This window comes from Grammomys surdaster, unplaced genomic scaffold (assembly GCF_004785775.1).
Source record: "Grammomys surdaster isolate TR1022 unplaced genomic scaffold, NIH_TR_1.0 225, whole genome shotgun sequence".
Classification (NCBI taxonomy): Eukaryota; Metazoa; Chordata; class Mammalia; order Rodentia; family Muridae; genus Grammomys; species Grammomys surdaster.
In genome coordinates, this window is record NW_021604670.1 from 8,680,988 (window position 1) to 8,707,575 (window position 26,588).

A 26,588-nucleotide genomic window follows, 5' to 3' on the forward strand; every position below is an offset into this window, starting at 1 on the left:
CCCTCCCTCTCTCTTTTTCTCATGTGTGTATGTGTGTGTGTGTACATGCATGTGGAGGCTCCATAATGATACCTAGAACCATCCTCGATTGCTCTTCTATCATATCCTTCACAAGATTTCAGTTAAACCCAGAGAGCTTGGTGATATGTCAGTTTAGATAGCCAGTTTGCTCTAGGGACTACCCTGACTCTGCCATATCTACACAGTATTTAGTTAGATTCTAGGCATCTGAACTCTGGTTTTCTTGCTTTCATGTCAAGCTCTTGACTGCTGAGCCATCTCTTCAGCTGGCAGGTTTTTTATTTTTAAAAGGTAATTTTATTCAAGGTGAGCTAGATCAACTATAGAAATACTATTGTATTGAAATGCAAATAGACTTGATGGCATTTGACTCATTATTTTTAAGTTAAAAACCTGTGTTGATTAGGTTGATTGTCAACTTGACATAAGTTAGGGTCAATTAAGAAGATGGAACCTCAACTGGGAAACACACTCATCAGATTTGCCTCTAGGCAATTCTGTGGTACACTTTCTTGATTAATGATGGATATGAGAGGGTCCAGAACACTGTGGGTAGTACCACCCTGCACAAGCTGTCCTGGATGGTATAAGAAAGCAAACTGAACAAGTCATGGGGCACAAGCCGGTAAGGAACGTTTGTTTCAGTTTCTACCTTCAGGTTCCTGCCTTGAATTCCTGCCCTGACTTCTCTTCATAATGCAGTATAATCAGAATGTATAAACCAAATACATTCTTTCCTTCTCAAGTTGCTTTGGTCATGATGTTTTATTGAAGCAATAGAAATCCTAAGACAAAATACAATACTGCTTTTAGAAGCACAATTAGTGTTTTGTTCCTATTATATAAATAGAGGTAACGAAGTTATTATTGAATTATGTCATATATTCTTATGCTTTAAAAGAATGATGGACAATCATTTAACCCAATTTTGAGGGACTATGACTTTAACTATTGTAAATGATTTCAATGTGGGTGAACTATTTAAAGTTAGTCAATCAACCAGCTTCCATGAAAACAGAGAAAGAATTAGTTAGATATACCAGCTTTCAAAGCATCTATCTATCTATCTATCTATCTATCTATCTATCTATCTATCTATCTTTCTATCTATCTGTAATTTTAGACCTATTAAAATGGAAAACAAAAGATAACCCACAAATGTTGACAATCTAAAATATTCACACACTTAATTTTCTGGAAAGATTTTGGTAATACATGCATCCACAAAACCCTGAAACTCCTTTATCTAGTAACCATATCACTGAGTATTCATCCTAGGGGAATTTGTGAACAGATAAAAACATTTAGACATTTTGTTATTTATTATATTACAGTGGTATAACATTTAAAAGAACCAAGTGATCTTCTACAAGAAAATGACTAAATCATCAAAAAAAATCAAAGAAATATGACATACTCACTATAATTATAAAAACTGAACATAGGAAGAAACCTTCTCTAGTAACACAAGACACTCAGTGTGACATAGATGTGACAGTGTAGGGGCAGAAATTTGCTTTGTGACTTTTCAGGAGAGACACACTACAAAGGATATATGGACTAAATGCATGTCTTTCAGTGTGCGGTGGTGGCTATAGGCAAAAAACAAAAAACAAAAAACAAAAAACAAAAAACAAACAAAAAAAAAAAAACAAAAAAACCACCCTAGGTTAAGTCAACAATGAAGTGATTTTTTTTTTTTTCTGGTAATAAAACTTTCTCTAATGGAGTGAGCCTGACAAGCATCTTCACTTGCTTCTTGAAGAAGTCTAGCCTTAGAGGAAAGCAAGCACTGCACTGAAATGCTGCTCTTGGATAGGATATTACTACTCCCAGCTTTCCACAATGCCAAGGAAAGAGGTGTTTGCTATGAGCATTCACAAAGGAAAAGCTTCCCAGGGTACCTCACAGATGGCTTCAGGAAGCCTCCATTCAGAAGAAGGGGTTCTTCCATCCCGAAGTTAGTCCACTCTTACAATATCCAGCTTTTTCCTCATAGAGGCCTAGGCTAGATAGGATAAGTGAACACTGTTACCTCCACCACACGTTGCTGAGCAAGGAAAGAAGTCTGTTTCCCTCCATCGGTGGATGATAGGCTGGTAGAAGATGAACTGGACTGTGCTGTCTGCAGGTCCTGAGTCATGGATCTGCAGGAACAAAATGGGAAAGTTGGGGGTGTGATAAGAAGAAGGATGGCTTCTGGGTCTCTGTTAACATTGGCTGAGAATGCACGGTGTATGGAGGTCAGGGATATGTGAGAGCCTATATGGGTATCAAATTGGAAGGCATGATCATTCCCCTTACTATGGATTCTATGTCCCAGAGAATGGTTCTCACAGTACCTTTATTATCTTTACCTCCACAGAGCTGATGACTTAGAGTACGGTGAGATCTCCATTTGTGACTCCACCACAGTTCCCTTCTCAACCTTATTTCTACAGAATTGTGTAGCCTTTGAAATGTATATTCAGAAATAGACAATATAGTAAGGCATGGTGGTGTACAACTTCTATCACAACACTCAGCAGGCAGAGACAAAAGGATTTCTGTGAGTTCAAGGCCAATCTGGTCTCTATATTTTGTTCCTGGATAGTCAGGGCTATGTAGAAAGACCCAGTCTTAAAATAAGAAAGACAATTTATTTTAAGGAAATCATAAATGTCCTACATTACAGAAAATAAAAGATATTATCTGTAGTTGAGAAAGAAAAAAATGTCAAGGATTAAGATGCTTTTCCCATTTAGGGACATACATGGGTCTTCCTGTCAGTGTAGTGATTCATGTATCTGGATGTGCTAAGTCACCAGTTGGAAGTTACTTAACTGCAAATTCTTGGGCCCAAGCCCAGAGATCTAGGCAATTCTAATGTAGATATTCCAGAATACCAAATGTCAAGATACTAAGTTATAAAAGCAACTACTTTTAAAATAAGATTTGTGCTTATGGAAATTAAAACTTGTTTTTAAAAGAGGGAATATGAGACAGTAAATTTTTAATGGTTCCTAAAATTACAAGGTTGAACAAACATACTTAAACTACAAGAGAAGAAAAAGTACCTAACAGAAACAGAACAATGAACTTCAAGAGGACTGAACGATGTTTGGCCAGGCTTGGGCTGTTTGTTATATTAAGAGAGGTTTTTGGAATAATGACAGAATTACTTCTTACTCCCGTTCTACTTGTGATAATTAGAAAAGTATTGGGGTCCAGTTGAATAGCATGGCCTAAGCCTTTGTCAAGTGTTCTCAAGTCTCCATAACATCCCAGCTGCTGCCCTTTATTTCCAGTGAACTGATGGAGACAACCTTCAGATTATTTTAAAGACAGCCCTATTTCTCTGCTGCTGAGCTCACTAAGTACTCTCAACACCTAGGACACAGGAGAAATAGGAACAGTGAACAAGAAGGCATTAGAAAGACCTGCAAGTGTCAAACTCTAGGCTGACTTTAGAGTTTATATAAGTAGATGGAAATGTTCCTCCGGAAAGTCTGGGAGAGCCAGAGATTAGGAAGAGAGAAAGGTCAGGAACCTCCACATGGTCTCATTTCATACCAGGACTCTGATTAATGAACCTTTAGGGCCTTTTCTAATCAGAGCAAACAGTGATAAACCCATCTTTAAAAAACAAAACCAGAGGAAGCAGTAGTGTCTCTACCAGAGGGATGCATAGTCCTCCACAGTCCCATGTATCAGACACATGGTACCTCACTGCTGGTTAGGGATCCAGTATTCATTTCATTATTTGGTAAGCTTTTGTCTGATTGCTTTAATTCCAGCAACCCTTCACTTCCTTCAGAGATGTGGTTATCATGCAGGAAAGACATTAAGGAGGACCCTTGCTTGAACCTAATACCCTTGAAAAATGGGAAGAAAAAAATTGAGAGCTGTTTTGTATTTGATCCTCTCCTTATATGATATATAAGGTATCTGATGTGTTTCTACAAGGGCATTTGCAGCTTGGAAAGGGCTCTCACCAAGACAAGTGACCCCGTGGGAACAGTTCAAAGATACACAGCAGCAACTCACCCAAGGCTCTCCTTTGCTCTTCTCCCTTAGTAGAGCAGTAGTAGAGCTGCACTTGTAGCAGGTGAGGGGTCCATGACAGCCAGCACCCTACCAACCACTTATTTTACTGGATCCTTTCTGCTGGAGACCTGGGCCCACAATGGGGACAGGGTGGGAAATCATAACCAGCTATGGTTAAAATGAGGAGGCCTTATCCTGGAATATATACATGGTGTTTACTTGCCTTTACATCTGGTAAAAGGAAAAAAAATGGTGCAAGGTCCTTTATAGGCTTGTTAGAAGCCACCAATAAAACTCTTCATAGCCTACAAGGAGGGAATGGATAACAAGAAAGCATTTTTGTCAGACGTCATGGTGAAGGAAGGAGAAGAGGCAGCAACAGTAGAGCGTTGTCCTGTGTGAGTACCACGGAGATTCTAAAGAATACATATCGGTTCTGAGGCTGAGAACTTACATTTGGAGGATCACAAATGAAAAGGGTCCTTTTAAAACAGACTAAATAGATCACAAGAATGAAGACCTCTTGCTTCATAACCTTGCTTGGTTTTCTCTACATGCGTAACATTTCCTTTCTCCATAGTCATGTTCTCCATTTAACAATGACAGTGATGGTCAGTACATACCACATTCCTACCAAGGCTGAGGTATGTTTTATTTATATTAAATTTAATCTTAAGACAGTGTGGGTTTTCAACATTTAAATTACAAGGAGAGGGTCAGTGATTTGTTCAAGCTGTCTAGCTAAGAAAAAGGAACACAGAATTTGAGTTCAGATCCGTGTATCTCTAAAGCTGCTATTCTTCTCATGGCATTACCAATATCCACTGTGTTGCCATGATGAAGTGTGAATTCACCTTTTTCATGTCCCCATTCTTATCATAATGTCTCCTTCAATTCTCATTTTAAAGCAGAGACAAGCACTTAAAATAATGATAAGGCCGACATGACTCGTATCTTTGGTGGTCTAACAGTTGCTCATGGAGACAGGCCAGCCAAAGTGTATGTTCTGTTTTTCTTCATTCAGGACTGCTCAGTCCTTGTTATCATTAGCTCTGCCATTTCACAAACCCTAAATCCTCACACATCATGTGCTGGTCCTCAAGAGTATTTGAAAAGCTTCAGTTTGACACCTTAGAATGTTGGTGCAAGGAGCTGAACACATCTGGCATATATAATTTTGATCTCCTTATACTAATAAGAATTAAAAAATGTTGTGGACTAAGCTCGTCTTCCTTCTTCTAAGCAACATCTCAGTGTTTCTAACTCAGCTTAAGGACTTCTCACACTGAAAGTGAATTGGAATGCTCATAGTTGACAGCACCTTAAAAATGGAGTTTGGGGAAGGTGTGTGTGTGTGTGTGTGAGATAGAGAGAGAGAGAGAGAGAGAGAGAGAGAGAGAGAGAGAGAGAGAGAGAGAGAGAGAGAGGAGATGGTTGATTTCCAAGTCAGTGTCCAGCTTAATGAACAAAGGAGACAGCATAAACACATGAAGATAACATCAAGACCACAGTGGTCCCCACAGAAATAGCTCTGAAAGCACCCCTCTCTTTTCTATTGATAAAAAGGAGACTTGTGAGCTTTCTTATGTTACCCCACTAAATGTCTTCTCCCCACTGATGCCAGAATCTCTGGCACAGACAGGAGGATTGTTGCTGACAGTCAGGGATTCCCTCACCTACCATGTAGTAGGGTAGCTTCTACTCTGGATGCACAAAAGGGAGCCCTGGGTGACCAGCTACTGACCAAGACCCACAGTGAAAAGTTACAGGACCGCAGTACTCTTGGGTACTCTGTTTTCCTTATGACTTGGGAGGGCTTGGAGATTGTGAGAATAAATCAACTTACTTCCAAGGGCAAGGAGAAAATGAAAATAAAGCCAAGGTACCTACTTAATTGTCTTGGTCTACTGTATTCATTTTTAGGCTAGTTTAGCAATTGGCAGAATGCTACTTCCTCGAGTGTGTGAGGAAAAAAATGGTTTAAATGCTCTTGTTTAAGTTTTCAATGACATAGGACAGTAACCCAATCTTTACAGCACCAAGCATCTGTGAATTAAGTGCCCCCATCATTGTTTCTTTCACTGTTTCTTTCCATAGCTTGTCATCTCATGATCCTCTTGATCATCCCTCTTTCTTTGGCATCATCTCCAATGTTTGCCATATAGTAGGCAACCAAACAGTTGCTAAATAAATCAATGTGTGGTGAAATGATCTATATATGGATCATGTTTTCTTTTGAGTATATTTGGAACAAGATTTTATTTTATTTTGAGTTCTTAGGAACTCTTGAATTTTACACTTGACAACCATTTTAGAGACATTGTTTATCTCATCAGCAAATGATACATTTCATAAAGCAAAGCAGAATGTTAAAAAGCAATCTCTGTACAAGACCATTCTCCACTCTCCCTCAACTCCTTCAAAGGCTATCTTTTGAGCTGACAATATGGCTCCAAAGGTAAAGGCACTTTCTAAACAAGCCTGATAGTCTTATTTGATCTCTAGAACCCAAAGTGGAAGGACAGAACTGGCTTTTGAAAGTTGTCTTTGACCTCCATACATGGGCTGTGCCACATGTGAACATATATACAAACACAAATAATAATGATAAATAAAATACAAAACAAAACAAAAACAAAAACAAACAAATCCAGTCTCCACAGGCAGGATAGCATAGCAGAAAGAGCTTGTTATTAGTGGAAATAAACATGGACTCAATCTTTCCAATGTCAGGAATCCTTGATGATTTTAACATTTGAAAATTCTAAGATTAACTACTTAAATTTTGTCAGCATTCAACTTTGCTTTTATGCACCTTAAAGAACTTTCAAGGACTTTGAGACTTATAGATGTTAGTATGGAAGATATATAATTTGGCCTCCAGGTGGCATGGAATATGGCTCTAGCTAATGCTGCCGTGACTCTGGGCAGTAGACTAGCATGCCTTTCTGGGAGCAACTGAGGTCATGCATCAAGGAAGAAAATGGCTAAAAAGATGAACCCAAAATGAAACGCTAAGTGGAAGAGCAGACCCGAGGCTGGGAAGACCATCCTAGTGTTCAGGTGAAGGAAGACAGGGACATAAAGTAGCCGAGTAGAGACAGAGGTGGGAAGAGCAGGATAGCACAGTGCCATGCTCAGCAGCAAAGTGAAGGGTTGCTTCTTGGCTCTCCATCTGAAGCCCTGCTATCTAACAATGTGTGAAATCCAACAAGAAATGCAGCATCCTCAAATGAGTTCATTCCAATGCCCTAGAGTCTGTTTTGAAAACATGAGAAACTCATGAGGGGAGCCACTATGTGTCCAGGTTGAGTAGGAAGATGAGTCACTATGCAATGATTAAGTGCTTTACTTTCCCATAGTTGACGTCATTCTTCCTCTTGAGGTCCTCTGGCTTAAGACAATGATTTTCTCCTTTATGAATTGTAGGGTAGCCTGTAGTGGAGGTATATTCTAGATATATACCTAGAATCTGCTAGGTAACAGGGAAGGGTGGGCTAGACTAAAATTACTACAGCTCAGTTTCCAATGGTGAAAAGAATTGATTATTTCCTGTCTTTCCCAATATTCACAGGATGCCCGTGTCTCTGAAAATCTTTCTTAATCATATGAACCTGTACAGAAGATCATTTAGCTTTTACTATATGTATTTTAACTTCTCAGTTATGTGCAACATTATTTGTATCTTCTTGACCAAGGTTTTTATTTCTTAAATGTTATTGTAAGCTCAGTAAAGGCAGAAATGCATGCTGAGAACTCAGTTAAAGTTTTTACAAAGCATTTTCTAACTGAAGGACATTGAGACACAGGTGTTCCATAAACTTACTGGATAATGTGAATTCATACTTTGCCCTTACTCATTTCTAGGCTTGTCCTCATAATATCTCACAGAATAAAAATACCTTTTGGCTACTTGATTATGTACATAATTATGCTCAGTGTTGTATGGGGCAACATAGGACGGGATTGTGTCTGTCTAACATTAAGTCCAAGCAGGAATCACAAGCTTTATATTATTCCTTAGAATACTGTAACTGGCTATTTTTTTGTGATGTTATCATTGGTTCTATAGCTCTGTGAAGTGATGCACTTGTTAATTAGCATGTATCTAAATATAACTTTCCCCAATGCACATACATTTCAAGTCACCATATCCTCCATAAAGCATATTGTCAATGTTTGCAAATTTTCTAAAATTCATACTAAGATACCACATTGGCAAACAGTTGGGACAATGCTAGTCTTCTTACAGAGTCCCCCACCTCTAAAAATTCACATTTTGTAAACTGTCCTCCATAGGTAATAACTGTTCTCCACAGGCCAGCACATTAACTCTGAGTCAGGTTTTCAGCTCTGCATATCCCCACTCTTTTTTTTTTTTTTCTGGCTGTGTGCTCCCACTACTTACATAGCTCAGTGCTCATTATGTTTCTCCTCATCTAATCGGAATTTCTACATAAACTATTCAAATGGGCAAACCCAGAACACATCCAAGCACGCAGCAAGTACTTTCAAAATTAGAGCAAAGCAGAGGTTCTGAGGAAGGCTGGGGTCTTTTATTAGGGAAGGTGATTCCAATTTGCCAAATCTGCAGCTTCAGAACAGACACAGGAGACACAGAAGGAAGGGTTTACAACGCAGTTACTTACCCCCAGTCACATATTACAGATGTCATGGGCAGCCCACTTTCCCATCTATTGATTTTATTGGTCATACCCGCCAAATTGTTGCTGGGATACCAGTTGTAAATTGATCAGCCTGTGACCATCTTCAGAGAAGATTTTTTTTCTATTGTATAGAGTGTGCACTATGATTGGGTAACTGGCAGTTAAAGCTTTTCAAAGACAGGAAGGAAGTAATTTAACTCTACCCATGTTTATACATATCATCTCATTTAATGCTCCATGGGGCTCCATTGGGAATGGTCCTGTTTTAGTACTATTTTATGAAGGAGTAAGCAGGCTCAAGTAGATAAAACATTATATGAGAGGTCACACAGCCAGTAAACAGTGAGACATACTAAATTCTAGAATGCTTAGCCATCATAGCACACTAGCACATTTGCCAAATTTGCTTGTATAACCAATGTTTGGAGTTTAAATCTTTTGAAACAAATACTTCTTTAGGGAGCAAGATGATAAATCTAATAAGAGAGTGAAAAGTCTATACACTAAAAAATGTAAAATATTGTGGTAAGAAATGGACTAAGACACAAATGAATGAAAAACATATCTGCCTATGTATTGGAAGAATCATGTTAAAATGTTCGCCTCATTCGATGTGACCTACAAATTTAATGCTATGTTTATCAAAATTCCAAAGACATTCTTCATGGAAATATAAAATGATTAAAAAATTCACATTGAACAGAATACTTTTGAGTAGACAAAGCAACCTTGAGCAAAACCAACAAAGCTAAGAGCATCACACTACCTGATTTCAAAGTCTACTACATGATCAAAACACCAAAGCACTGGTGCGAACACAGAAACAGGAACCAGTGGAACAGAATAAAGAGCCTGCAAATGAACCCAGGCGTTTATGGCCAATTTAGCTTTTACAAAGTTAAAAAGGATACAGGGTAAGGAAAAAATATTCTCTTTAATAAATGGTGTCTGGGAACCCAAATATCTCTGGTGGAAGAATAAATTAGATCTTTATCCCTAACCATACACACAAATCAGCTCAGACTCTTTCATGTGCAAAGATTGAGACTTGACATGTAGATCCTACAACTATAAACATACTGGACAACACAATGGGAATAGTTTGATGACATTCATTAGTCTTAACAATGATTTTGGGGAATGGTATATAACCTCAAAAGAAAAATCAACAAAAGCAAAATGATACTATAATAAATTAAAAAATATTGTACACAGGAAAGGAAGCAATCAGCAGAATAAGAGAACATGTCAAAGAATGGGAGAGATTATGTGTAAACCATAAGTAGCTAATATGCAAAATACACTAGAAATACAAATGAATAGCAAGAAATGACTTGGTTAAAAGAGGCTAATTATCTTCTTAGAAGAGGGAGTGCTCCAACAGATACCCAGCATTACCAATCATGATGGAAATGCAAAGAAGCCCGCGGTCATCTGTTAGCCCATACCTGCCAGGATGGCTGTTGTTATTGAACTGAGAAGCGCTAAGGTTGGCTGCAATGCAGAGAGAAGGAAGGCTTTCTACTGAGTGTGGCAATATAAATTGGTTCAACCAACTGAAAACGAAGTCCTCAAAAAGTTGTAAACATAGAAGCACCATGGAAGTACCATAAAATGTAACAATCCCCATCTGGATGTATATAACCAAAGGGCATGGAGTGGGCATGTTGACAAGACATCTGTTCTATTGTGTCCATCTCCACATCACTCACAGCAGTCAATACTGCTGTCAATCAACCTGAATCCACAAGTTGAGATAAATTTTAACAGCTAAATCTGAAAAATTATAAACTTTTACATTTAGATCCTTTCCTTTACTAAAAAAACATAGGAATTTATTTCATCATGAATCTCTGGTGAAGATTTTATTTTTTCTATATTTCTTAAATTATCTGGCTCATTTTCAAGTTTGTATGAATACATTAAAATTTTTACATAATCTAATTTAGAATAACTTTACATTCATTTAATTCCAGATGTTTTCCAATGAGAGCTTAGGGGGAAAATACATTCTTAGAAGGAACATAGAAAATGGAAAAGGGGTTTGGGCTGGAAGAAAAGAAATATAACTTCTAGTCCAAGATTACTATGGGTATGACCATGGGTGAATCGTTCCTGAAGCTGAGTTTCATGGCTGATAGAATGGGCATGTTATCACCTGTTATTGTTACAGCACAATGAGAACTGGAATTCCTTATTCTTTTGGCATTACTCATGCTTCATGGTTTGCTTTTATTGAGATATGAAGATAAATGTAACACAGCCTCCTCCTCTACAAACAATGGGGAAACATAAACAAATGTGGGATGAAGAAAGAAATGGCAAAAGAGATACAGGGATTTGTGAAGAAGATGCCAGAGAAAAGAGAGAAACATTTTAGATAGACACCATGATGTTTCTCCAAGACCACGATTTCTGATGGTGGTGGTGGGGGGCAGGACTTGCTAGTATCTCAGTCTAAACACAAGGGGCCAAGTCAAAAGTAAGGTGGAAAGACATCAAGAACACATATTACCAAAACAATAGGTTCTGTGCAGTAAATTTAGATTTTAATCTCGAAGTAGAAGCAGTATTAAGGATTCTGAAAAGAAGAAAAGTAATTCTAGAAAACCAATTCAGAATTCAAAAAGATAAGGGATCTGAGCTGGAAAAGAAATCTGGCATCTACAATATTAGCTTAGTTAAAGAACTGTGAAGATCTGAAATAAAACAAAGGCAGCCAGAATGGAGAAGGACCAGAGGAATGGTATGGAAACAAAGTTCATTGCATAAAGAATAGAAGCCAGTGCTTGGCTAGGCAATACTTTTCCTATCCATGGAAGGGGGTTGAGAAAAACATAACATTTTATGCGTGTAGAATCTAGATTTAAATATACACATGTCTATATAGTCACATATGTATTATGTCATATAAGCACAAGCAGGATGACTTGAGTGGAGGAAGGGGACCATCAAAAGTGGAGGAAGAAGGCTGGGAAGAATAGCGGTCTGCAAGCATGGACAAGCCACAACTCATGTCTCAGTGAAACCTGAATGCTAACTAAATACAATTAATAAAAAATTTAAAAAGATAGAGATGATAAAGAAAAAATATGACATTGTGGGTTTCTGAGTTTATTTAAGTTCCATCTTGAATATGGAACTTCACTAGGCTCATAGAGTATCTAAAGGACGATGGGCTGAAGGTAACAAGATGAATGTAAGGTGTTGGATGCTGCTCTGAACTATTCAAAGATGTATAGTCTTACTGGAATTTAACTCTACACATTTGCCATGCATATTAACTGTGGTAAGGCCACCAGGGAAATGACTACTCTTCAAATAGTCTATTCAGCAGTACTCTATGGGTTTCAAAGAATTAATATGTAACTTGATTTTTACTAGCTGTGCTATTATATGCTATCTCTAGTAGTTTGTAGCTTCTTGTTCATATTCATGTGGACAGCATCTGGCCTGAATTAAGAAGAGCAACTGTACAGATGGAGATAGAGGACAGTGTTCTGGAACCCTTCTTCCATACAACCTCACCACCTATCACATTCTCCTCTATATATTCTTACTTTCAGCTGCCATGGGGTCACCAAATCTTTGCTTAAATCAAATGTCCTCTGGCTCCAGGTCTCATGATGAAAAAATTTATGGAGTCCTGGACACATTACAAGTTTTACAGCTTTACAGCTGAAACCCTTCAGGTCTTTCTGACCTCCTAAAGAAAAAAAATGTTTTATTTTATTGTGATTCCCAAGCATTCTCCCAGTGTGTGCATTTTTCCAATAGAATGTCTTGTTGCTTCCAGCAATGTGTTTCATATTACCTTTAAGGGAAGGACAGCTCTGATACAAGGAAGCTGGTCAATCTTCTTGCCAGGAAAAGAGAAAACTGAACTTGCCATAGGAAGTATGACTGGTTGGCTAGGTCTACAGGTTATCAGTTTGCATTTCTCTCTTACTGAGGAAACCTTATATTAGTCAACAACTGTACTCTAATTATTCAGAAATGATTTATGCCCTCCAACCAATGATAGCTATATTGGCTATGTATGTGAGGACATTTCATTAATAATATATTCAAAGATTCTCCTTGTAAATATCATATGCTCATATGAAGTTGAACATGTAGCTAAGAAAACTCTTGAATTAAACAATTTCTGGGTAAATCATGGATATATATATATATATATATATGTCTCTCTATATAATCTATATATGATCTATATGTATAATCTATCTATATAATATGTACAATCTATCATCTATCTACCCATCTATTATATAATCTATTATTTATTTCTGTATCTTTGTGTCTGTATTATCTATCATCTATTATCTACCTATCATCAATTATCTATGATCTATCTATTGCTATACCTATCAATCAATGTGTCATCTATCTACTTATCAACCTATCATTTATTATCTATCTATCTATCTATCTATCTATCTATCTATCTATCTATCATCTATCCTCTATTTCTTTTAGCAATTTCAAGCTCCATCTGTTTCACTGTGACTTAATATGAAGGAACCAAACAGGTTTACCTTGATGATGAAATCTGCTGTCAGTGGCCCAGCCATCCTCAGTATTTCTTTGTCTGGAAGCTTCTGGAAGTCCACTGTAGAATTGTCCACAAGGAATGTGCCTGTAGAGCTCAGACTGTTTTCACCTTTAGTTCCCTGGAGCGTCTTGGTTTCCAGATCTATATAATCAAATGCAAGAAGAGGAGAGGCAGGTATGCCTGGGGCTACCACAGAGCACATGCAAACACATTTTATGAATTAAAACTCGAGCTACTTAAGAAAGGAGCATTATTCTTTAGATAGCTGATACTATTGAAATTGTAATATAAATAAGGTATATAAACATGTCTATGTCTTTCAGAAGATTATGTTACAAATGAAATTATTTTAAAACTCACTATCCAAGCATCAAGGGTTCCCTGTCAAAATACCCTTTGACTTTCCAATGACCTCATCTGAGCATCCTACTTTACTGTAACCCAATTCCTTAGGCTAACCCACATCTCATACATATCTGACTTCTGTCCTGGTTGCCTTTAGCCCAGTAATATCCCCCAGCTTTCTTTTTATTCACTGAAGGTCCAGGTGGATCCATGTGTTGTCTCAGCATCTGTACAACTTCCTTTTCATGTACTGACCTACCTCTCTTTATACTTTCTGTTGCTTACTGTATGTATGTTGTTGCTCAACTAAAAAACCAGAGTGGCTTAAGGACAGATGCTATCCTTTGAGTACCACCTCTTTTTATAATGACTTTTGATACCAATTTTGTTCACATATGATATGTTATAAACACTTAAGCAGAAAGAAATATATCCTAGAGCATTCAAGTCTGAATTTATTCAATGACACACTCTATGAGGCATCTTTTGTTATAGGAAATTAGAGGATGCTTAAGAAGATCATGATTATATATATGATTGCAAATAAAATTATTGTGATTATATATTGATACATACTAACATGTCACAACATATACTGATTATATATGAATTATCTCATATAATTGCTCATATAATTATATGAGGATTATTTGGGTACAGAAACAGAACAATCAAAAGTAAGGGAGTAGGGCTGGGGAAGAACAGTGGTTATTGAATATATATTGATAATATATATTGTGATATAGAGAGCAGACAGTGGTGATTGAGAAGTCATTAAAATTAATTGTGACCTATATGAAGAAAGACAGAGAGACTCAGGAAGATGATTTCTATAAAAAATTACACCAGAATCATTGCTTCTGACAGCAGTACTTCAGTGGAAAGAGGTTCTGTGTCTCTTACCTCAGCTTTAATCGTGGACTCTCTCTTCTATTTTATAGAGTGGACTTTTGGATTGAAAACCAATCTTAAAGCTTCTGGAGATGCTAGAAGCCTAGGTGTGTACCATAGTCCTGAGCACCAGACTCAGTTTTACTGAGAGGCTTCCCTGCTGTCCTCAAGATACATCTGATTAAAAATGAGCTGGTGTATCCAGACAGGCAACTTTTATCCCATCACTCAGAAGGCAGAGGCAGGCAGATCTCTGAGTTTGAGGCCAGCCTGCTCTACAGAGCGAGTTCAGGAGAATAAAGGCTATATGGAGAAACCCTGTACAGAGAGAAAGAAAAGGAGTTGGGGGAGGGAGGAAAAGAGGAAGGAAGGAGAGAGAGAGAGAGAGAGAGAGAGAGAGAGAGAGAGAGAGTGGGGAGGCTGGTGTGAAGTTGCCTTGTCCACCAGGAATATTTAAGTATTTAACTGGTCCCATTGTGGGCTAGTGAAGGAAAAACATCCACAGGAGAAATGGGATATTATTTATTCTGTCTCCCATCATTTTGTTGAAATAACTGAAAAGTTAAAAATAGAAATAAAGCAACAAATTCTTTAAAAATATGTTTTGAAGTTAAAAAAATAATTATGTAATTCCTCCCCTTTCTGTTCTTCCCTCCAATCCTTCTTGTAGTAACCCTTGCTCTCAAAATTCCTGGCCTCTATTTCTTTAATTGTTATTACATATATCTATGCCCCACAATCTACTCACTCTGTATAACGTTCCTGGTAAGTTTGTGAATTCAGAGTGACCACTTGGTACTTCCTACTTACACGGTATAAGCAGCATGCACGATGGGGAAAAAGATCTCATTCATGAATTACAGCTTACCTAGCCATTCTTTAGGTTGATTTAACAAAATACATATTTTTCTTTTTTTTTCTGAGCTTTTCTTTGTCTCTATGTGAGGCATGTGCACATGTGTATGTGTGTGTGTGTGTGTGTGTGTGTGTGTGTGTAGGTAGGTAGGTAGGTAGGTAGGACAGATGTTGGTGCTAGGTGTCTTCTTCAATCATTCTACACTTTACTTTCTAAAGACAGGGTCTTTTACTGGACCTGGGCCTCACTCATTGGGCTATATTGTCTGGCTAATAAGCTCTGGGACACCAGCCTGTTTCTGGCTCTCCTCCCAGTGCTGGGATTATAGACACATACTGCTTTTTCTTTTTAAATTTTAATCTATCTACTATCTATCTATCTATCTATCTATCTATCTATCATCTACTAAATTTCTCTTGCATTGTTGTTTTGACTGCATGTATTTCTGTATGCAGGCGTTGGATCCCAAAGATCTGGAGTTAGAGACACCTGCAATCTGCCATTTGGTTGCTAGGACTTGAACCTGGGTCCTCTGGAAAATCAGCTAGGGCTTTTATCTGTTGTATCTCTCTAGTCTTCATACTGCTTTCTTATCTGTTTTTTTACATGGGTGTTGGAGGATATGAACTCAGACCCTCATGCTTGCACAACAAGACCCTTACTAACTGAGTCATCTTCCTAGACTCCCAATTCTTCAGCTCCTTAGCAATCATAAGACTAGGAAAATATAGGAGATTAGCATATTTATAAAATATAAGATTTTGTTTTAAGTATTTCTTCAGCATTGTCAGTCATTTTCCTGTGTCATGACAATGATCTCAGCCTGGCTACTTTACTTCAGTCTCCAGCATTGCTCACAAAAGATCCATTTTGGAGTGTGGTCATTCAATAGCAGTGTCCTATTCTGAAGTGGATAGACAAGTCATTTGGATGGTATAAAGTATACACATACATCACCTTTTGACATGTTAACCCTGGACTTTATGGAGCTACTCAGGATTAGAAATGAACTTGGGTCCATATAAGGATGACTTATCAGTGTTTAAACTGTACCTCACTTACCCCTTGTTTCACAAGACATTTCAAACCTCATGTCTTTGATTAAATGCGTTTGTTTTTAGAAAGACTCAGTACAGCATAATAACTTCTCCAGACTCTCTGTTCTATCTTCTTCTTGTTTATCTGATTATATTGATAGTCTAATTGCCAGGAAATAATCCTTGCTCCTTAAACTGGCGGAAGTGCTAAGGGAAGAACTGAAGAGAAAGTGAGCATCACAGGAAATGTCCTCAGACTCCTCCCACTCCCAGTCTTTGTTTGCAGACCACAACGTCTGACTATAATTTACAGATCTCTTTCTAAATAGCATGAACCATAAGGAATAAGATGTGGCTGTATATTGCTGTCCTGGCATGACTGAAGATCAGTTCTTAGATCAGTGTTTCTTAACTTGTGGGTCAAGACCCTTTTTGGGGCGTATCCTATATCAGATGTTCTGCATATCATATATTTACATTATGATTTACAACAGTAGCAAAATTACGATTATAAAGTACCAACAAAATAATTTTATGGTTGGGGGGTCATCACACACAAGGAACTCCACTAAAGGATTGCAGCATTGGGAAGGTTGATAACCACTAGCTTAGATAAACCCTACGCGGAAAAAGCTACCATTTTATTTTTAAGGCTTTATCACCTTTTCATCCCAGATCCTATAATTTGACTTCAAGATGTGAGGGCTATGAATTAATTCACAGATTTGAATAGCCTGCAACAATTTGCTTGAAACGTCACAGTTTGTTACTGTTATATATTTGTGCACTGACAAAGTAAAGATTTAAAATATGTAAGGAAAAGGAAGGGTGAAGAAGGAAAAGGGACAGGGAGGTGAGAAAAGGTAAGAAAAGAAAAAGGTAAGAGCGACTATAGAGAAAGACAACAGAACAGAGGTAATAGCCATGAAGGTTTAGGTTCGCTTAACCCGCGAACAATGTGCTGGCACCCTGGATGACTATGCTTACAGATGACTGCAAAGGCTTCCTCCTTCTCATCATTTGGCCAAATACAAACAGAAGCCATTCAAACTCTCATATCACAGGAGTAGGATAGGGTAGGGGTGGGATGGGGGTAGAGGCTCTCTTGAGCTTTAATCCCTTCTGGAACAAAAGTTAATAGTAACAGCTAAAATTTCCAGTCCCCCAAGGAAAACAGTTGCTCTACTTACACAAATGATCTGGCCCCTTTAAGACAAGGCGGATGTGTCTGCTGCCGTAAGGAATGGCGACAACGGTGTCATCCGCTAGAAAGAAACAGAGCAAAGCTGTCAAAGCATATAATTTGACAAAAGAAGCACTGATTGCATCCCATTCAAAGGTAGGAACAATAGATTTAAATGCTTTTTTCTTAGTGTTTGAAATGTGAAAGGCAATGGTTTAGAAGTAAAATGCCTACTTTCTCTAAAATAAAACATGTCAAAGGTGCTACCATTGCTTAGCTTAGGGGAATTTAGGTTTTTAAACAAAATGTGATTAAAAGACGTTTTATTTTTAAATGAGTTTGTGTGTGTGTCTGTCCATCTGTGTCCAGGTGGGAATATGTACACGTGAGTGGAGTTGCACATGAGACCGGAAGAGGGTGGTAGAGCTCACAGAGTTGGAGCCGCAGGGCATTGTGGGCCACCTGACATGGCTGCTGAAAACTGAACTTGAGTGTTCTGCACAGCAGGATGTGCTTTAACCTCGTGGTCATCTTTCTAGCCCCATCCACGTGAATTTCGATTTAAGAATCGGTTTGAAGGAACTCTTTGACTTTAAATTGCCATCAAATTTTCCTGGATTACAACATTTGCACTGGGTTAAAACGAAAAAAAAAAAAGCCCTAGTGTTCAAAGGACAGTGCACTGTATAAGAATCTGCACTCTCTCTGTCACAAAATCTTGGCTAAATGGGGAGGACTAAGAAGGAGAAAATACATTTGTACGCTCTGAACCCACAGACCTCTTCCTTTCTGTTCTTGCCTACAAGCTACCTTCATTCTTAGTGAAATATTGTGTGAAGCCTGGTAAATGATTTCAAATATTGCATGCAGCACATCTACCATTTCTGTTTTGAAATACTTCTAAAACTCTGCCTGAGTCAAAGATTATTTTAACATGGATCTCTCAACCTAAAAATTGAGCCTACATTCATGAGATGTAGACATTTAAAGACACAGAGAGGCTGGAGAGATGGCTCAGTGCTTTAGAGTTCTTGCTGCCATTCCAGAGGACTTGAGATCAGTTCCCAGCACCCACGTCAGATGGTTCATCATCTGTACCCCAGCTTCAGGGAATCTGATGCCTCAGACCTCCTTAGGTACCTGCATTCACAAGCACATACCCACATGTATGCACATACAACTACACATAATTTAAGTAAAAATAAACCTTAAAAAATAATTGAAGGTGAATTACATCCACCCTGATGGCATCACACACATTATCATTTGAAACTCCACCTGTGATAATGTTTGCTGAAGACCACATTCACTTAGACTATTTACTGCTTCACCCAAGGCTGGTAACAGGAACAAAGAAAAATTTATGATGAAGAACTGGAACCTCCAGAATCATGGTGACTAAAGCAAGAACAAGGGGATATAAAAGCCGTCAAGAAACAAACGAACCAAAAAGGCAAGTTCTATTTTTAAGAGAACATTTAAGAGTCATTACACCTGGAAATTATGTGTGACTGTTCATTCTTATTTACATTTCCAACATTAGATACCATCATAGTACCTGGTGATGAATCTTTTAAATAAAAGATTCCCAGTGAAAGTTAGTTCAGATAGTGAGTCACTGAAGTTATCTAATGAGTATCACTCAGTTATGATTATAAAATAAGGTGGCATCGAATATTGCTGTGCCCAGATATAAATAACAGATACACATACAACTATGTTGCTTGGAACATAGTAGGTCTTAAATACATTTATTTTCCTCTCTTTAGTCCATAAAATTGAGGTCAGAGAGGTAGAGAAATGGCTCTGTGGTAAGGAGCACTGGCCGCTCTTCCAGAAGTCCTGGGTTCGATTCCCAGCACCCACATGACAGCTCATAACTGTCATTAACTCCACCTTCCGTATTTTCTGCTTTTCACAGGTACCAGGCATGCACAGGGCTGAAAGATTTTTATTTTATGTATAGTTAAACACTGTGAATTCTCTAGGACATGACCTGCTGACTGAGGAGGGTGAGTTACTAGTTTTCATTCCTGCCCTTAACAAGTTACATTTATTGAAGTTGTTGAATATTCTACTCACATTATAACGTTTTTGCTGTTTTTAATGCCATGCATTGTTGAGTAAAAGTCTATAATTTTGAGAGTTAGGACTTTGTGGCACATAAAACAAACGGAGTAAGAGAAAAACAGAAGAGGAACATAGGGACATTAAGACCGAGCCTGCAGAACCTTAAGTTCCATAAACACGTGCATTTTGAAGTTTGCAAAAGAAATTCAAAGAAGTTAAAACAATGGGATTTCTAGAAATAGCAAGTCTTTGTTTATCCGTAGGTCAAATGAAGTCCAAGTGAAAGGGAAGCTTTCTACTTGGCACTGCTGTGCTCAGCTGCAGTCTTTTGACCCCCACACAGCCCATGGGCCCAGCTCCGGCTTTGTTAGAAGTAACTCACATTCCACATGCTGAGCCAGTAACATTGCCTTTTGGCTGAAGTTTGTGTGTGCCAGTAGGGAGAGTAGGGAGGAACTGGGAACACTACAGAGGGTGAGGCAGGATGAAGAAAGCTCACCAAACAAGAGGGAAGAAATATTTTTGATACCCTTTTGCACATGATTGGTCAAAGGGGACAATGCTTTAACACAGGTACTAAAGTAATGGACAGAACTCTGCACAGAGGTTGGAGGAGCTGTACAGAGTATAGCTCTTATGTTGTGAGAAGATAGATCTGCCACCCACCAGGAACTAGTCAATTACTTTGTTCTACAAAGTTCTTCAAGAGTTTTTTTTAAAGTCATCTTTTAAGTGAGAGACAAAGGAATCAAGTTAATGATTTATTAGCCTCAAAGATGGTGTCTTAGGGTTTCTACTGCTGTGAAGAGACACCATGACCACAGCAACTCTTATAAAGGAAAACATTTAATTGAGGCTGGCTGACAGTTCAGAGATTTAGTCATTATCAGGCAGGAAGCATGGTAGCCAGGAAGACATGACGCTGGAGAAGGAGCTGAGAGTTCTACATCTGGATGTACAGGAAGACACAGTGAACCACTAAGCCTGGCTTAAGCCAGAGCTCAAAGTCCACCCCCTAGTGACAAATCTCCTCCAGCAAAGCCATACCTACTCCAACAAGGCCATACCTATTAATAGTACTACCCTTATGGACCTATGGGGGGCCATGTTTATTCAAACCACCACATATGGTTCCTGAGAAAAAGGTCCTTAGGGAAAAATAGGAAATCCTAATGATTATACCCTATTCAAGGAAATTCTCAAAGCCCTTTCATTAGTTTCCATTAGTTTCTTAGCTATGCTGAATCAGAGAAACCATTTCACTCTGTTTAACTCAGGGTATATCCAACATGAGTATCATAGTAATTGTTAATAGCATCTGATGTATATTAGAACATAATGTAAGAAATGGGCTCCTGATGTGACAATCCTAAGTGGTCAGCCCTAACCTAAACACAATTCTACACAGGCAATGCTAATTGGACTCAGTAGGCTGTACACATAGTCTATAATAATTCTATAACAACTCTAGAAGAAGAGGTCATTGAATTTGAGAGGGGATACTGGGAAGAACATGGGAGGAGTTGAAGGTGGGAAAGGAAGGGATGAAATGATATAAATACAGTTTTACTTGTGCATGAATGTCTCAACTACTAAAATACAAGAAGAATGAGAAAATTAAATTTCCTTTCTTCATGCTGCTAGAAGAAGCTATTCTCTTAGCTAGAAAACACTGTTGCATTTAACAATAAATTCTCATTGATTAAGGGTGGGTTAGGGTTAGAGGATTCTTCTAGTTACTGTTATCACTGGCATCCCTGCTATCCATGGAAGTATTTAAGAGGTTCCAAGGTATGGGCAGTGTGATGCCTGCTTTCAGTGACTAGTGCAATTGATGTGGCTGGTGAGGAAGGTGGCCACATCTCTCACCATGCCACATGTTCCTCGGAATGTCCTCTTCTACAAAGGCACACTGTTTCATAATCCACTGCATATGTCCTAATCTAGTCTGGCTTGTTGACAGAACCATGAGGCCAGTCTTTGAAACTTATTTCTAGGTTATTAATTAACATTTTCAAGAGAGATTAGATAACATATTTCTGTGCTAAATGGACAAACTCTTTATGGGAATCATGAATTCTGTCATTTCACATACCTGGGTTGTAACTGACATTTCATAAGCAAAATATTACCAAGGAATGTACTTAAAAGATTTCTTTGACCATTTTATTGTGTGGCAGATGCTTTTTCTATATAAAACATTTTGAATGAAGTTTTAAATTTTATCAGTGCCCTGACTTGGTGAATCAAAGAAAGCCGAGAAAGCTAATACTTTGAAAATGCAGGTTTCTTATTCTGATATCTGAGTTTTTCTTAGGTTTTAGATCTGCTGGTAAGTTCACATTTTGAAGGAATCTTCCCTAGGGATAATACTTAATCTTATTTTTAAAACTGAAATGATGATTGGTGTTAACACAAAAAGTCTGCCAATATTGAAAAGATTTTGAAGGTGGATCTTAAAGCTTCTTATCAATTTTAGTGCTCTAAAATCATATCCAATAAAAGAGGATAATATTTAATATTTAAATATTATTTAATATTTAATAGTTAAATATTAAATAATATTTAAAGTTTAATATTTAAGCTTTTCAACCATCCATCCCACCCAAGTTTATAAGTAATTGCATAATGAAAGATAAATGCTAGTCAGGCCAAACAATGCTCTCTCCATCATCAACTTGAGAATGTTATCTTTTTAGGAGTCTAGGCCAAAAACTGTAGTGCTCTCCAAAATTATATTTAATCAAAATAAACTCTATTGTCAAAATAATGTTTCATTGATTCTAAGAGGAGCACAGTCATATTTTATATTAGGATATATTGCACAATGGTGTCTTAAGTTATGTTATGCAGTGATCCTACCTCATCTTTCTTTAGCTGTATGAACACTAACATAATTGCATTGCATGACTGTATAAAATTCTCAAAGAATGCAAAATATTATATTAAAAAACTAGCTGGCATACTTGTAAAATGAGTGGCAGAGCATTAAAGAAATTTCACAATAGTAGAACACATTCACTAATCCCCGGGAAATAACTGCAGAGACTGCCAGCTGATGAGATTTGGAAGGGCCATATAATAACCTATAAAAGGCGTCAAAGCTATTTGGTTCTACATATTTGCAAAGGTGAAAGAAGAGCCCAGTACCAAGACTTCTACTTTTAGCCAAGATGAATTAGGGAGCAGTTTTAATATCTAAAATAACCAAAATAAATCAGATAAAGTGTTACAAAACCATACTATTCAAGACATTGGACGTCAGGTAGAGAGGGCAGCGATTCTCAACAGTCAGGAAGCAAAGTAGATATAGCCTAGTACTTTATTGTTTTATTTTCTTGAATGGGTTTCCTGGCTGTGGCTTTGTGAGTGAGAACTCTGAGTTGAGGATACAAACTTAAGAGTCCAAGAAGTAGAAGCAGTCAGAAAGAAAATTCTTGAATGAAGAGAGCTATTGAGAGAGATGGAGATAGAGATAGAGATAGATATAAATATAGAGATAAGATAGATATAGAGAGATAGAGAGTTCTAAGGTGGTCTTGAATCATTGGTATCAATGTATCAAAGTAAAGACACTGACTTAACTTGGAGAATGGACAACACAAAGAATTATGAATAGAGCCGGGCGGTGGTGGCGCACGCCTTTAATCCCAGCACTTGGGAGGCAGAGACAGGCGGATTTCTGAGTTCGAGAGTTCGAGGCTAGCCTGGTCTACAGAGTGAGTTCCAGGACAGCCAGGGCTACTCAGAGAAACCCTGTCTCGAAAAACCAAAAAAAAAAAAAAAAAAAAAAAAAAAAAAAAAAAAAAAAGAATTATGAATAGATAGTAGTCAGACATGGCCGAAAAGACTGTCTTATCCCACCAACCAGAATTGAAGACATGATAACTCATGGAACATTGAGTATTTAGAAGGGTCTTGCCTTGTAGACGATTACAATTAACTCTAGTCCAAGCATGGCTTTGCTCCCACCTACCAAATTGTAAGACTCAAAAAGATCCACATTGAGTTCAAATAACTTAACTGTTCCCAGAACAAAGCTTAAGCATATTTATAGGAATACAAAAATATCTCATACCCAACAAAGTAAAATCTGCAATGACTGGCATCCAGTCAAAAATTACCAGACATGTAAAGAACCCAGAAATATAGCCCAACTGAAGTGAAAAATCCATCAATCAAAACACAGAATGGACATTAAAATAGTCACTATAACTGTATTCCATATGTTCAGAAAGTTAAGTGCTGAAAAAAGTCTTTAGCCCCCATAAGATTTCACTGGTGAGTGCTACCATGTACTTAAAGAAGAAATAATAAATATTAATAATAAATGTCAATTGTATATATTACTTTTTCCAGAAAATGACATATAAAGGGGACATTTCCAAACTCATTATATGAGATCTCCAAACCAATCACAGATACAGATCACTGTGTATCATAAAATAGGTGTAAAAACTCTCAACAAAGTTTTGGTAAATCAATTACCAATCTATGAAAAGAATGTCTATGATTAAGCAAAGTTTGTCTTTATATTAGTTTATCCCAGCTTGTTAATAAGGCCAAGAAAACATAATGATTATATCAAGTGAGATACAAAGGGAATTTGATCAAATTTGATATCCATTCATGATAATAACTCTTAGATACTCTCTCTCTCTCCTCTCTCTCTCTCTCTCTCTCTCTCTCTCTCTCTCTCTCTCACACACACACACACACACACACACACAGAGAGAGAGAGAGAGAGAGAGAGAGAGAGAGAGAGAGAGAGAGAGAGAGTCTGAACTTAGTCTAAAGAGGAACCCTTGTAAAACACCTTCAGCTAATGACATACTCAATGAGAGATGGACTGCTTTCTCCTTAAGAATAGAGTAAGAAGGATGGATGCCACTCATTTTCTAATCCCTAGATCAGATGCCCTGGCTTAAAGAAGGATTCTAAAAATCTGGCTCTCAAATTGAAACTGAAGAAGAAAAATAATCTTTATCTGTAAACAAGATGATTATTTACATAGCAAATACCAGCATTTACCAAAACTCGAAGGGCTAGTAAGTGAATTTAGCTGGAGAGCAAAATACATGGCAGACATATAACATATAACCAATCACATTTGTATAAACTCCAATACATAACTAGAGAGGTAAATAAAAAAAACAAACTTGGACCATTGTAATTGATGAAAAATACAAAAGGATTAAACCCAAAAGCCAGAGGATCTGTGTACTGTGAACTAGTAAGGACTGATGAAGACATTAGGGAAGACCTGGTTAGTGAAGAGACACAAGGTCCTGACAGGTCAAATGACTTAATGCACTAACGTTGCCAAGAACTCTCTGCTCTACTAAATCAATCTGAAGAACTCACTCACTTCTGCTCAAAGTCCTGGGGAGAACTTTTGTAGATATGAACAAAGAGACTATAAAATTTACATGGGAAGGCAAAGAACCAGATGGGAGAGCCAAAATTACTTTTAAATGAAGAATAATTAAAAGCTCTAGGGATCACATTACTTTGATTTGAGACTCACTGCAGAAGTACCACAATAAAGGCCAATGAGGCATCCTGATGGTGCACAGGCAAGTGTATTTAACAGGTTGTTTGTGTGTGTGTGTGTGTGTGTGAAACAGTAATAATTGAAGAAGAAGAAGAAGAAGAAGAAGAAGAAGAAGAAGAAGAAGAAGAAGTCATAAATTTGACATGGGGGAGTTCAAAGAGAGAGTTGGTGGAATGGAAATATTATAAATACAATACTCATGCATAAAATTCTCAAATATTTTTAAAAGTTTCATAAAAAATTTAAAAAGAGCATCATTCTGAGAAAAGTTTTGTTTTAGTCTTACTTATCAATTTACTTTTGTTGCATTTTATCTTTTTCATGTATCTGAAAGTACTATTGTAATTAAATATGTCTAAATATAAAACAGAGCATTCTAAGGTGAAGTATAAAGTAAAAACCCTGAGTGATTAGAAAGGTATTATGTCCTAATCTTATTTTAAATGACAGCTTCATTCTTCTTTTCCAGCCTTGGGAATAGTTTCTCAGTGTGTAGCTAGTGTCTTATAAATGCCTGCTGTTCAATGAATGGATAGGCATCTTTGAAGGGACTGTGAGTACAGCATGAAGCAGTCATGTACGAGGTACAAATTTTGTTACCACTTTTCTTTTTAAAATTCTTCTGTACTTTATACTCAGAAGGCCCTGTGTTTTATTATAAACATACTTCACCTCAAATTTTTTGAGCCAGAACGAAGGTCCAGGAATATGCTAATCCATGGCTATTATAAATCAGCCTGAGTCACAGCCTGAGAGGCACATCCTTTGGATTAGGAGCTTCATTTTATCTTGATATAAATTAGCTTATCTGACCCTTGCCACTCAAGGAGTGTGTCGAAAGCACTTATGGATGTTCTTGTGGTTTCAAAGCCTATAGTTACATTAGAAAGTTCTGCAGACCAGATGCAAATTCATAGCAGACTGGCTGAATCTGGGTCTGAGGGTCTAAGAAGACACACATTACCACACTTGTCAATAAGACTTGTAAGTCTTTAGATTTCAAAATGAGTCTTTACATTACAAGAAACAAAAACAAGGTAAAGTTAGCTAATTAATTTTTCTCATTGGTCTAAGGAAGTCAAGAAGTGAGTAGGAGAGGGAGAATTGACCATTATCATTGGAGTCTTTTCCCATGCAAAAGAATTGGGCAGTTATGGTATCCTTTGATAAAATGGTGGCTCCTTCTCATTCAGCAGTAGCTATTCAATAAGTTACCCCTATTTTTCTTCTTTTGTTCTGGCACTTTCTGCAATAGTCTTTCTCCACTCTTCTGTTTTGCCTTTGTTCCCATGAGTTTTGATAACATAAGAAAAAAAAACTTGGATATAAATTTAGAAAGAAAATCAGTTCAGTGTGGGGAACCCGAGTGCTAGGAGTTGGAAG

The 26,588-nt window shown here is 37.5% G+C and overlaps 1 protein-coding gene across 2 annotated transcripts in view; it reads right to left on the minus strand.

The window, feature by feature from the left end:
• Positions 1-26,588, minus strand: part of Adamtsl1 (ADAMTS like 1) — a 359,587-nt gene that overhangs the window by 195,406 nt on the left and 137,593 nt on the right. For both annotated transcript variants that reach the window (XM_028773326.1, XM_028773328.1), the window contains exons 6-8: positions 17,589-17,663; positions 13,253-13,410; positions 2,057-2,168 (exon numbers count right to left, since the gene is read on the minus strand). In XM_028773326.1, the coding sequence (XP_028629159.1) occupies positions 2,057-2,168; positions 13,253-13,410; positions 17,589-17,663 (345 nt within the window). The remainder of the gene's footprint in view (positions 1-2,056; positions 2,169-13,252; positions 13,411-17,588; positions 17,664-26,588) is intronic.